Source organism: Pomacea canaliculata, linkage group LG1, assembly GCF_003073045.1.
Source record: "Pomacea canaliculata isolate SZHN2017 linkage group LG1, ASM307304v1, whole genome shotgun sequence".
Lineage (NCBI taxonomy): Eukaryota > Metazoa > Mollusca > Gastropoda > Architaenioglossa > Ampullariidae > Pomacea > Pomacea canaliculata.
The window spans coordinates 6129533-6142074 of NC_037590.1; the positions used below are offsets into that span (position 1 = coordinate 6129533).

At 40.1% G+C, this 12542-nt stretch overlaps 1 protein-coding gene across 1 annotated transcript in view; it reads left to right on the forward strand.

Moving 5' to 3' along the window:
• LOC112564344 (protein white-like) overlaps nt 1-12542 on the forward strand; it is an 18769-nt gene continuing 6227 nt past the window's right edge. The window contains exons 1-12 of the mRNA XM_025239078.1: nt 1-226; nt 2938-3481; nt 3738-3786; nt 4024-4210; nt 4416-4487; nt 5497-5595; nt 9885-10051; nt 10316-10387; nt 10633-10735; nt 11696-11788; nt 11958-11986; nt 12424-12529. Of these exons, the coding sequence (XP_025094863.1) occupies nt 2992-3481; nt 3738-3786; nt 4024-4210; nt 4416-4487; nt 5497-5595; nt 9885-10051; nt 10316-10387; nt 10633-10735; nt 11696-11788; nt 11958-11986; nt 12424-12529 (1467 nt within the window). The 5' untranslated portion in view covers nt 1-226; nt 2938-2991. The remainder of the gene's footprint in view (nt 227-2937; nt 3482-3737; nt 3787-4023; nt 4211-4415; nt 4488-5496; nt 5596-9884; nt 10052-10315; nt 10388-10632; nt 10736-11695; nt 11789-11957; nt 11987-12423; nt 12530-12542) is intronic.

The following is a 12542-nucleotide window of genomic DNA, read 5'->3' on the forward strand; positions in this document are numbered from 1 at the left end:
CGGGCGTGGGTGCATCATACAGAGGTCAGTGGCCCAGTATGCCACCCGGAACTCGGAACACCCGTGCAGTACACAGCGATCTTTATAAGCGCGGCGTTCATGTCGCTTGTCTCAGTGTAAACCTCCGCTAAACCAGATCATGAAGCAGGTATCATGAAGCGACCCCTATCATAGGAGACTGGATTTTCACAAGACTTTCAGCACTGACTATCTTAGTGGGACATCAGTAAGTTGTACTTTTTCCATATAATGAATACACGGCGATAGTGTATTGTTTTCCTAATTACTAACCTTATGTAAACTGTACTTTTAGCAAAAGTAATGATAAAATAGTTCACAAAGGTTTTGCTGCACATGGAGACATTTTTATATTTTATTACTTGTCCTTGCCATGTCTTACAATCTTTATCTTTCCCCTTAAAAGTGAACATCTACGAACCAGGCCATTTTTTTGATAATGAAAAATTTTCTTGTGACTTTTTGTTATTGATCATTCCGCTGATACAAGGCGATAGAACACTATTGTTTTCCTAATTACTAACCTTATCTAAACTGTACTTTTAACAAAAATAATGAGAAAATAGTTCACGAAGGTTTTGCTGCACATGGATAAATTTTTCTATTTTATTACTAGTCCTTGCCATGATGATAATGAAAAATTTTCTTGTGACTTTTTGTTATTGATCATTCCGCTGATGTTTGAGATGAAAGTGTGCTTTCATGTAAAAAGGATTTTTTTTACTATTTAGGGTTGAGGACCAGGGGTATACGTGGCAAAGTGATCAAAAATGTGAGAAGGGTAAGCAGGGCCGTGCTTAGGGGCAGGCAGACGAGGCATCTGCCTAGGGCCCCGCACATTTCATTAAATAACAACCGTGGCGATCGTGGTGTCAAGGGCCCCGCACATACCCTATGCCTCGGGCCCCGCGGGGGGGTAAGAACGGGCCTGAGGGTAAGGGTCTAGAGCAGGGGTCTCAAACACGCGGCCCGCGGGCTGAATGCGGCCCGCGAAACATTTTTGTGCGGCCCTCGGCCACGTCCGCGGTGTATATGTATGTTGTGCTTGGTGATTAACTCCCGCAGTGAAAATTACCCCCGTTATTAGTGACAGAGACAACGTCAACTTATTTTAATAAACTAAACTGCTTGTGCATGTAATAAACTACACTAAATGTAATTAATAATTATAAAAACTTTATTTTAGCATTTAACTGCAGTGACAGTAGTGTTCGTAAAATTTAATGAAAAAACATTTTCTTTTCGTGGTGCGGCCCGCTGACTGGCTGTTACTTTCCACTGCGGCCCACATGCTAATATGAGTTTGAGACCGCTGGTCTAGAGTAAGTGTCGGAGTGAGGGGGCAGATGGTTGTGCCGTGATGTCGCTGGTATTGGTTTCAGTTGATGATGTCCAGTTGTTATTTCTTATTCTTGTTGTTCTTGTTGCCGCCGGTGACCAGTGGTTCTCAAAGTGTGGTCCGTGGGCATAAGTCAGGTGGTCCGCGGCTGACGGTCGTCATATGTCAGCAAAGTGATGTTTAAAGTGATGCATTCCTCGCATTAACATTTTAATTACAAATAACGAGGTACGTAGTTTTGTGTCAACTTATTACTAGACTACTGTCACAAAAGGACATTTAGTTTTGAATTAAAATGAAACAAATTTAAATTTGAAATTCATAGTACAGATGGATTTTTAGGCCTTGGTGGTCCGCCATATTTTTTACTTAAGTAAAGTGGTCCGCGGTCCGAAAAACTTTGAGAACCACTGATATTTACTGTTGTTACTGCTCTTTCGAGTTACCAACGAAAAAGCCTCAGGGGTATGCAGTGTATTAGAACACCATGACTTGTTGAAATGGCTAAAAACACTGGCAGCAGGGGGGGAAAAGAAACTATTCTTTCGATTATTTAATGTAGCAAAGCGTTCAACGTGTCCTGCTGACCTCCAATCATGTGCATTACAAGAGTTGTTTGCTGATTGTTCTCTCTGACCATAATGACTAAAGATGTATAGAGAACTGCATACATTCTGGCGGAATATTTGTCATAAAAATCTTACTGGTTTAGTGTAAGAACAAGAGAGACATAGTGTTTTTTATTTATTTATTCAGTTTTTAGGAGGCCATCTGGCCCACATCAACATCAGATAATAATAACAATCAGACAAGATTCAGACAAGATTCTGACATTCATCCTCATGTAATGCTCATGGTCATGCAGATCTCCTTAAGTAAAGGACAACTCTAATGGTTACTCTACACTCTAGGTTCTTACATGTGTAGTTTACAATTTCCAAATACCATTTGGTTGACATCAACCTCTTATATTGTATGTTACATGCATATTATCAGTGGGTTGCTGTACATGATCAACATTTTAGTTGTATTTGGTTTTTAGTTAAATGGTAAACAGTATAATGACATTTAGTGCTAAGTAATTATATGTACACTGTCATGATGTCCTCAGAGAGATAGTGTGTGCCATGGTGTGTGGGCGTTGGCGCGCCACCTCTTTGTATTTCTCCTTCGCCATTGTCAGAAACCCATTTGTTACAGGCAGCTTAAAATACTCCTGAGTCATTACGCAACACCTTTATGGCCATTTGAACACCCTTGGGTGTGCTACCTGTAAGTGGTGAAAAAAATGTGAGCTGTCTAATCTTCGGCTTCAGAATTAACCTTTACCTCCTTATAAGGGTTTTACATACGGCAGTAGGATATAACTAACCTTCCTAACCGGCGACTTGTAGAAGTCTGTTAACTCTTGCTTACCAGTGTATAGTATGTTGATCCAGCAAGTTTGTGGTAAAGATTAATGTCAGAGAAATTTATTCTTGCCTTGTTGAGATGGCCTCTATGGCCTGGTTCGTAGCTGTTCACTTTCAAGGGGAAAGATAAATATTGTAAGACAATTTGTCTCGTGTCTCTCTGGGCAGGTCAAGCTTCAAGCTTCTTGATCTCAGATTAATTTTGGATCTGATTCAGCCAAGATGGACTCTTCAGCCAATGAAAACGAAGAAATTGTAATTTACTCTCCTCTTAAGGGTCAGCATCTAATTCATGGCCACGGTGACCAAGGTCAGTTCCCTAATCAAGGCTACAACGACCAAGGCCAGTTCCTGAACCGTGGCTTCGGTGACCAAGGCATGTCCCAGATCCGAAGCCATGACGACAGAGAGGAAAGGGCCTTCCATAATTATCTAACACTTCGTACAGAAGACACGACCACAACGTATCATTCTTCCATCGCAGATATCCATGAAAACGAAATGCCCAATGGAAATGAATTACAGAGACCTCCCGCTCTGGACCATGATCACGTGATAGTACCGGCTGTGTTGTCCTGGGAGAGCATCACGGTGCGAGTCAAGGGGAAGAAGGGCCAGAAGTCAAGCAAGGGAACTGTAGAAGACGCCTCAGTTCCGGTTCCTGATCCTGGGAAAACTCAGTCGAAGGGCGGCAAAATCATTATTGACAATGGTAAGTCATGTCACCTCATCTTCCCGCTCTTTCATTGTTTCCTCAATGTTGTAACTTCTTTATGCTTGTTCTCAAGCGGTTCGCTGGCAAAGAGGTAAAGTGCTTGTCACTGAATCATGAGTTCGTATGTCGCGACCCGCAAAAGGTGTTCTATTAACAAGTATGAGGTGCGATTTATTTCTGAAAAGTGCGATAAATAAAAATAAAAATAATCACTTACACTCACACACTTACCCACTTAATTATCTTGTTACAGTGTCGGGCATAGTAAAGCCAGGGACGCTGATGGCCATCATGGGAGCCAGGTAACAGCAAAAGATCTTGAGTTAAACTACTTCGTCTTCCCTCTTTGATATTTGTTTAACGCTAGGATAATTCAAATCTGTAATAACATATTTTCTAACTTTAAAGAAAGCTTACTTCAACTGTGCAAGTTGGCATTTTAAAACCACATAAGATTAAAGTTTCATTTTAAATAATTTGCTTACATGTTTTGTTTGTTTGCTTTGTAAGTTAGTTACAAAACTGAAACTTGTCGCTAGTGGTGCAGGAAAGTCCACACTGCTCAACGTCTTGACCTGCCGCAACTTGAAAAGTTATGTGCTGCAAGGGGAAGTAAAGGTCAACGGGGTCAGCCTGGGCAGCAGCATCCGCAACATTTCTGGCTACGTCCAGCAGGACGACCTGTTCCTCGGAACTCTGACTGTCCGTGAGACCCTGAGATTCAGGGTGAGTCACACAGTTGTCTGCCCGCAAACATCACGTGTGCACATCTGCTTGATCATCGTCACTCATTTTTTTTAATTTTTTTTTTAATGTAACTCGAATCCAGGTGTGGTATAATTGTAAAATACTATTGAATTGTGTTTTAACATTAATTGTTAGGATACGCTTTCATGACTAAAACGAATTCGAAATAAATTTATTTTTTCAGGCAATGCTGAGAATGGACAAAAACATAAAACCCAAAGACCGACTTGCCAAGGTTGAAGAGGTTATCAAAGAGGTGAGATTGTTTTGTTTTCAGTTTCGTCCCGGCTACCTCTCCAATGCATTTCAAAGACCGATTTAAATAGTTGTTCATAATGATTTCAGATGAAATATAATCATTACAATCTACCTTTTCTAAATAAGCTATAAACACAGAGCCACCTAAAGGTCGTTCTTACCCACACAATGTTGAGTCGTCAAATTTTCCAAGTGCCCTAAAGCCACATACTTTTAAGCTCCTTCTGAATTGAGCAAATATCGTTGAACGTGTGATAAAAAAAAAATCTCCAGAAAACAATGACCTCAGACTTTTAGGCGAAGTGACATAACTTTCGTCCAAATACATAACACATAATACTAATAAAATAAAGTGCCAAAGAGCATGTATAGACCAAAAAAGTCACAAAGCTCGTGAGCAATACAAAGACTGCGTGATCCGTAGAAGCTTAAATGGTTGAAAATACAGACAAGTAACCACATCATGCGCAAAACTTTAGACAAGATGGCCAGACCAACATTAAGCTGCAGAGACCATTAGTCAGGCGGAAACTGCGGAAACATAACAAACAAAAGCGGAGGTGTGCAGTAAAAATAATAGACAAATCCAAAAGCAGTGGTCTACATAGAGAAAAAAAAACAAAACAAAGGTGAACAGCGCCAATAAAAAGCAGAGAGCAGAGAAGATACCAAAGTTGACATTAATTCAGGGACAAGACAATGATTTGCCGACACCAGTAACATTGGGGTACTTAGGGTGGCAACAGACACTTGGGGTGTGACACCATAGTGTTCTTCTCGTAACTCTTTTTAGATTAAAAAATCCTTTCAATTTAAAAAAAACCATTATGAACGACCATTTTAAATATATAAAGCATTGTGTTTACAATACACATTAGCTTGGTCTTCTTGCACTTACTTCATCACTAGAAGTAACAACAATGTTCTTTTGTCCTTGTGTATGTGTGTGTGCTTGTGTGTTTTCTGTGTGCGTGTGCCTGTATATTTTATATTGTTGTATAAAATAGATGGGACTGTCAAAGTGTGCCCAGACCCAGGTGGGGTCAACTGGACAAAAAAGAGGTATTTCTGGAGGAGAGCTGAAGCGACTGTCTTTTGCCTGCGAGGTAAGTGTGTGTAATGTGCATTGTTCAACATTCAGACATCTATGGTGTCACCTAAAGAAAGCTCTACTAATATCTAAGATCTAAACACCAACAAAAGTAAGAACTTAAAGGCCGAAGTTTTGTGTCCGGAGGAAAGACAGTGGTATCGCCCGTGCGAGGGAAGGTAGGAGTACACGCGGTGCTATTTGTGTCCAGTCGTCTCAAATTACTACTGTACCTGGACAAAGGCGGGGTAGAGATCAGAGACACCGCCGAGTAGCCTGGCCATAAAACGTCTTCCTTACCCGACCATTGTACTTGCCGCAGGGTCTGAGCGATGAGGCGAAACGACTTCTATGTGAACCTACTGTCACAGGCTAAGGCAATGCAATGTCTTTCTGAGCCGAGTACTTGGTGTTGGCGGTTAGAAAGCTGAAGTGAAACGGTTTCCAACTGAACACACTGTCAGAGGGTTAGGACTGAATGTATTCTCCACCAACAAACAAAACTAGAATATACAAAGAAGAGAAGAATGAACAGCGAAAATGACACGAACATAAAAACAACTGAATTTTCAAACAAAATCAGTGGCTGGAGGTGTAACGAATCGAAACCTCCGGGCGTATCTAAACGTATGGGTATAGTCTGCGCATGCGCACAAAGCGAAACTTCACTACCGCCTGGTAGTTTACTTGAAATAAAAGTAAAGGATGAAGCATTACAAAACATTAAGACATAAAATGGCATTGCAAAAGCAAAATTATACAACTCACAATATGCTTTGAGCTGGATTTGATAAAATAAACCCAAGAAAATATTTACTTATCCATCGGATGTTTTATTTATCAAACCAAATCAAAGCATATTAAGAGTTGTATAATTTTGCTTTTGCAATGCCATTTTATTTAGTATGTCCCGTAATGTTTCATCCTTTACTTTTATTTCAAGTAAAACTACCAGGCGGTAGTGAAGTTTCGCTTCGTGCGCATGCGCAGACTATACCCATACGTTTAGATACGCCCGGAGGTTTCGATTCGTTACAGAGGCACTGTCATACAGATTGATACATAACAAAGCAAAATCACCAGTATAACAATGGAAGCACAGAATTTAACACTATTACTGATCCTTCAATGGATATCACAGAATAACAAACATGTAAAGTGAACAAGATAAAAATCAGCTGTAACATACGAGTAGGTCTTGCAGTTTTAGACTGGAATCAACATGTCTATATAGACAATACATTTATCGGTGTGGAGCTGTACCGTGGTAACAGCAATTCAGTTTTAAAAGTACTAACATTGATGGTAAATTATTATCTCATTAATCAATTTGTTATTTAAATTATATTATTAATTTCCAAATCTTCATCAGAACTACTGTCTGTTTCAATTAATATATTTTCCTCATGTTCGGAATCGAATTTGTATTGCTCAACGACACATCTCCAGATATCCTCTACTAAATTATAAGTTTTCTTTTTTAAAGTGCGTTGTCCAAGCTGTCTCCGATTGTGCTGTACACTTGCTTTGTTGTAATTGGAAGTAGAGTCTCTATCAACATGTTCATTCCAGTCTAAAACAGCGAGACCCATGCGCATGTCATAGTGCATCGGGCTTTTTATATGAACACGCTTAGGCAGATACATCAGACATATATTATTAAAACTTTCAACATAAAATGTGTCCCTAGACATCACGTAATCCTCAGGATGTTTATACAAAACATGGCCGTGTAGAAAGTCGCTCAGCAGCTTGACAGCAGCAGGATCAGTCAGCACTATTAGAGATGGTATATAGAGCGATTGCCTGCAAGGTGAGGCTAGGTTACACTTGTCGTGGATGTTTTGGAAATGTGTAATACATCCATCCAACAAGTGCCTAAGTCTCACAGGGTCGCCATCGCAATGATCTATACACCAGTACACATGATCTCTGACCGCTGCTGTCTTGTCGCTGAGCTGAGGATGCCACGTCTTGCCGATGTTGACTCTACTACCTTGCGCCAGTTTTTTCATCCCAGCCTTGATACTCTTAGCGACGTGCCACCTCTCGTTGATGTTTCTAACACCTTTATTTTTTACTAACTTATTTATTGTCACGTTACGATCGTGAACGTGTTCATGAATTCTAACACCTGACTCATTCATACTTGCATACATCCTCTCACATCCCACTGCCTCGTGCCGCTGGGTGCACACGTCGTCCTCTTTGGTGATATGCTGGAGGTTTACAACCTTGTGGGTCGACAGTCCTAAAGTAACATGATCAGTGTGATACGAATTTTTCCGACAAGCGTGCCGTGCATCTGTCATCACACTGATCCCGTCGGCCACAGGAGTCTGTTCTGCTGCAAGTGCAGCTGCGACGGATTGTCGCTTCAAGACGTCAACGACTGCAGAAAACCGTGGAAGCCGTTTTCTCAAAAATGCATCATTCACATGTCCCAAATTGGCAAAATTAGAAAATTTTTTATATTGAATGGGGATGATCCCCGACGTAATGTACGCAAGGTACATTCTTTCGTTAGCAAAATAACTGTCACCTAGTGGGGACGACGAGCTCCAGATGATAGTATATGTCTGTTGGCACAGCCCAAAGTGATGGTCAGCACATGCCCATCCATTGTTGAATTATTCACTTCTAGCGAAGACGGGCACGATACTGAATGTGCATGAACGTGATCAATAATATCCTTCACCTTGTCGTGCTCACCAACAAACAAACATGGAATTGCTGATGATGTTTGTTCTTGCAAGAGGTGCACGAGACTGAATGTGTATGCACGTGACCTACAATGTTATTCACCTTGTCGTACTCACCAACAAACAAACATGGACCGTGGGCCCGCTGTTGTAGATGGTGGATGGACTCTGTGTTACAGGTGTGAATTGTTGCCTATTTGTAAAGGTACGAACATTGCACTCAAAACAGATATACTTTAATGTCAGTTCACCAGGGGAAAATATTGAATATTATCATCCCTTATGAGTGAAGAAAGATATAGAGAGATATAAACAGATAGACGAAAGCATTCAAAATAAAGTTTTAAAATGCGGTTGTCTTTGTGTTTGTGTCATTTCCGCTGTTCATCTCTTTCTCCCTTATTTTTCTTTTTATTTGATGGAGAATGCATTCAATTGTCGGTCCTAACCCTGACAGTATGTTCAGTTGCAAACCGTTTCACTCCAGCTTTCTAACCGCCAACACCAAGTACTCGGCTGAGAAACACGTTTTATGGCTCGGGGTTATCGCTTGCGATCTCCACTTTGCCTCGGGGCCAGGGTAGCAATTAGGGAAGACTGACCGCAGGTACTGACCCCGTGTACTCCTACCTTCCCTCGCACGGACGAAACCATTTGAAAACACGCCCATTTCGACTTCGGCCTTTAAGAAATAAACATAATGTTGGGAAAAAATAAGTAACAAGCAAGATAATTAGCTTACTTAACTATACATAAAAACACATAATATATAAATAAAAAATAAAACTGAGGCATACTCACCTGAACAGGTTTCACATAAATCATTGACACTATCAGTCTGGTCAGGACTTTACACATAGGACTGGAGAAAAGGGTTAGGTTCTTTCCCCATTGCAGTCAAGCACACGCAACAGGCAGCAAAAATTAATCTTTTCTATCACTTTCGTGTTTCCGGTTCCAATATTATTTTACCCTTTTTACTGCATTTCAAATAAAAGTGTCCTTTAAAAAATGTTTAATTATTTTACTTTAAAAAGTCCTAGAGCAGCAGTTACCTAATTCAGCTTAAAATTCTCATACAAAATAAAAATAAAAACAAGTTATTATATTGTTGGAGGTGATTTAATATTGCATTGTCAATGGTGAAAATTTCATACCTCTGGAACGATGATATGGATAAAAAATGAGTGACAAAATATGAACCCGAAAGTGATAGTGAGTTCAAAAACTGTATAACAGTAGACAGCAGCTTTGTGACACGTGGGGACCACTTGCATTGTCTTATTTTATGACAGTCATACTTTAGCTAAAACTAATCGCTCGAATGCTTCGAATTAATAAAGTTGACATTTTCTAAAACGTTAAGGAAATGATTTTTATGTGAATGGTAACAACGAAGACGTCCTTCTTTCTCCTGTCCACTTCCACCTCGTATTTTTATAGAACATACTGGCCTCACGAAGAGAAGTAAATTTACATCTTTAATTTTTAACTAGGAATCATCTAGATAAAATGTCTTCTTCTAACATAATGAAGGCTTTCACTAGACAAGGTCACCTAGTGCGCTAGACCTTTTCACTTCACAAATGACATCGTGTGACAGATGCTGACCAACCCTCCCATCATGTTTTGTGACGAGCCTACGTCAGGCTTGGACACGTTCATGGCGCAGAACATCGTCCAGACTCTTCAAAACATGGCCAGCAGGCAGCGCACCATCCTGTGTACCATCCACCAGCCCTCGTCCGAGATATACGCCTTGTTTGATCAGTGAGCACTGTTCATCCCACATGACTTTCCATCGAGAGAATATGTGTCTTTGAATAGAACAGTAACAGTAAAGAGCTTGAGCCCTTTTAAAATAAGGATCAAGATGTGTTCTTTACTGTGGTGTTTCTTTAGTAGAATGGAGCAAATGCGAGGAAATATTAAGTCCTAGAGAAATGTGAGTGATGCAGAACGTTGATCAAATATTTTTAACCTAAGCTTTCCCTCCCTTTAGATCATCATTGTCTTTTATTTTCCTTTTTACAGACTTCTGCTGATGGCGGAGGGTAGGGTGGCCTTCATGGGTTCCACAAAACAAGCTTTGGAATTTTTTAGCAGGTGAAAACCCTTCTTTTCTCGTCAGTAACAGGATTCCATCGCTCATCGTTAAAATGGTTGAGCCTGTAAAAGATTGCTTACATTGTCTATGGTTTCTGTCAATCCATCAACATGTCTAAGCTGCTACAGAAACCTTTGTCTTGATGATGTACATTTCTCTGGAATTCTTTTCATACCTTTCCAGGAATACATCAGCTTGTCAAGTCATAAAAATGTAACAAGTTTTTATTTTTCTTTGCAAACAGCTTGAACTTCGTGTGCCCACCAAACTTCAATCCTTCCGATTTCTTCGTGCTGACACTGGCCATTGTTCCAGGAAAGGAAGATGAATGCAAACGCAAAGTCAAGGTGAGTATCGGTGTCATACAAAGGTCAAGGACAGGCTGCCTCATTGTTTATCTTGTTTTCATAATATAAATGGGACCCTGATGGTTAAGCAGCAATTGTTTGTTCACACCTGTGGCTAGAAATGGTCCTATGTCCACAGTTTAGGAGAATGGATACATGATGTAATGGGAGAGTTTACGGCTGAGGGACGAGAAGATTGGTTTCCGCGGTCCAATTGCTTTGTCCACACAGACCCAGTTACGATCAGTCCTCGGGACCTCTTGTATTATTATAGTGATTGTGGTATTTCTTCTTTTACATTCTCACCGTCGTTCATGGATTTAAAACAAAATTCTGTCCTTCATTTACTGATTTGTCCTCTATAGCAGCGAGTGCGATCTATCTTGGTCGTGATGCTGCGCAATATAAAAACCCATTGTTGTTGTTGTTATTATTATTATTGAACCATCTCTGAATTGCAGCCCACTTGTTTGATGTTTCTCCTTTGGTCCTAGATCCTCTAGTTTTTCTTCTCTGTATAGCCAAGCTTTCTTTGAAGTAATTGAGTTACACTTCTGTCCCCTCCCGCCCATACTGACGCCACTCTTTCAACTTTATAATAAAATGATTTTATCTGTATATCAGATGTTCAAACCTGGGTTCTTTACAATAAGCCGTAATTAAATCCCTTTATAACTTTTGTCGATTGACCCCACTTACAGCCGATCGGTCGCTTACATCAAAAAAAGATCAGAGTGAATTTTTTACGGAGTCTGTCCACGATCTTTAAGTTTGGATAGACTACGAAACAGGATGCTATCAATAAAGTTTGCGAGCTTGCATGCTATGAACTATACAAGATCAGTACCATCCCGTACTACCTCAACTTTCAGGCTACTAAAACCCTTGCTACCTTTCTGGTTTAGTCCTGTCTTGACTACCGTAAAGTATTTTTTTTTAACATAATTGTTTACAATCCAGGCCATATGCGACACCTTTGTACAAACGGAGCAGGGTGGGCAGATCATGAAAGATGTTAAACAAGTCAGCTCCCTCAGGAGGCAGGACTCTTTAGTAAGTACTTTGTGTGTGTGGAATGTATGTATGTTATTCATAATTGATGTATGTTATGTATATTTTATCGGTAAAAATGTTTGCGCATGCCTATGTGACTAAAGACACACATTTGTGTTACTGTACGCATAGAGAGAATGATATATTAAATCTGTTCCTTAATTTTCAGATCGAAGATGCTAAGAAAAGCGAGTCAAGGCAAGTAATATATAGTGACCTAGTCTGTGACCTCACAGGTAAACCTACATAATGTAATCTCACTAAATATTATCAAAACGGGATTGTTGATGGTATGTGCTGTCACTACCTCCATAAAATCGTGCTTACAATATCTGTGAGGCATGTGCTTATGGCGTTTGACTTACATCAAGCATCTTTAACATATTGTTCAAAAAGGATCAATTTTTACTAGAAATAATTACAAAAGATGCTTTCTCTTCTAAACTACGGTAAGTCACTTTTTTCTCTCTTTCTTTCTCTGAAAGGAAAATATTTTGAAGTTTTCTGATGTCAAGGCAGTTTTGTTTGTCTTTGGAAGGGTTTTGCTTAGAGTGTGTAGTACTTGTGATTATCTCAACTCACTTGAAACCGTGAAAAACCTTTAACATCCGCCTCCTCTCCCTGTGTGTGTCCAGATACAAAACCAGCTGGGGCCGCCAGTTTCTCAGTGTTTTTTGGAGGAGTTGGGTCTCTCTCACCCGCGATGTTGTGCTGCTCCGCGTACGTGCGATCCAGAACCTGGTGAGTCCTGGTT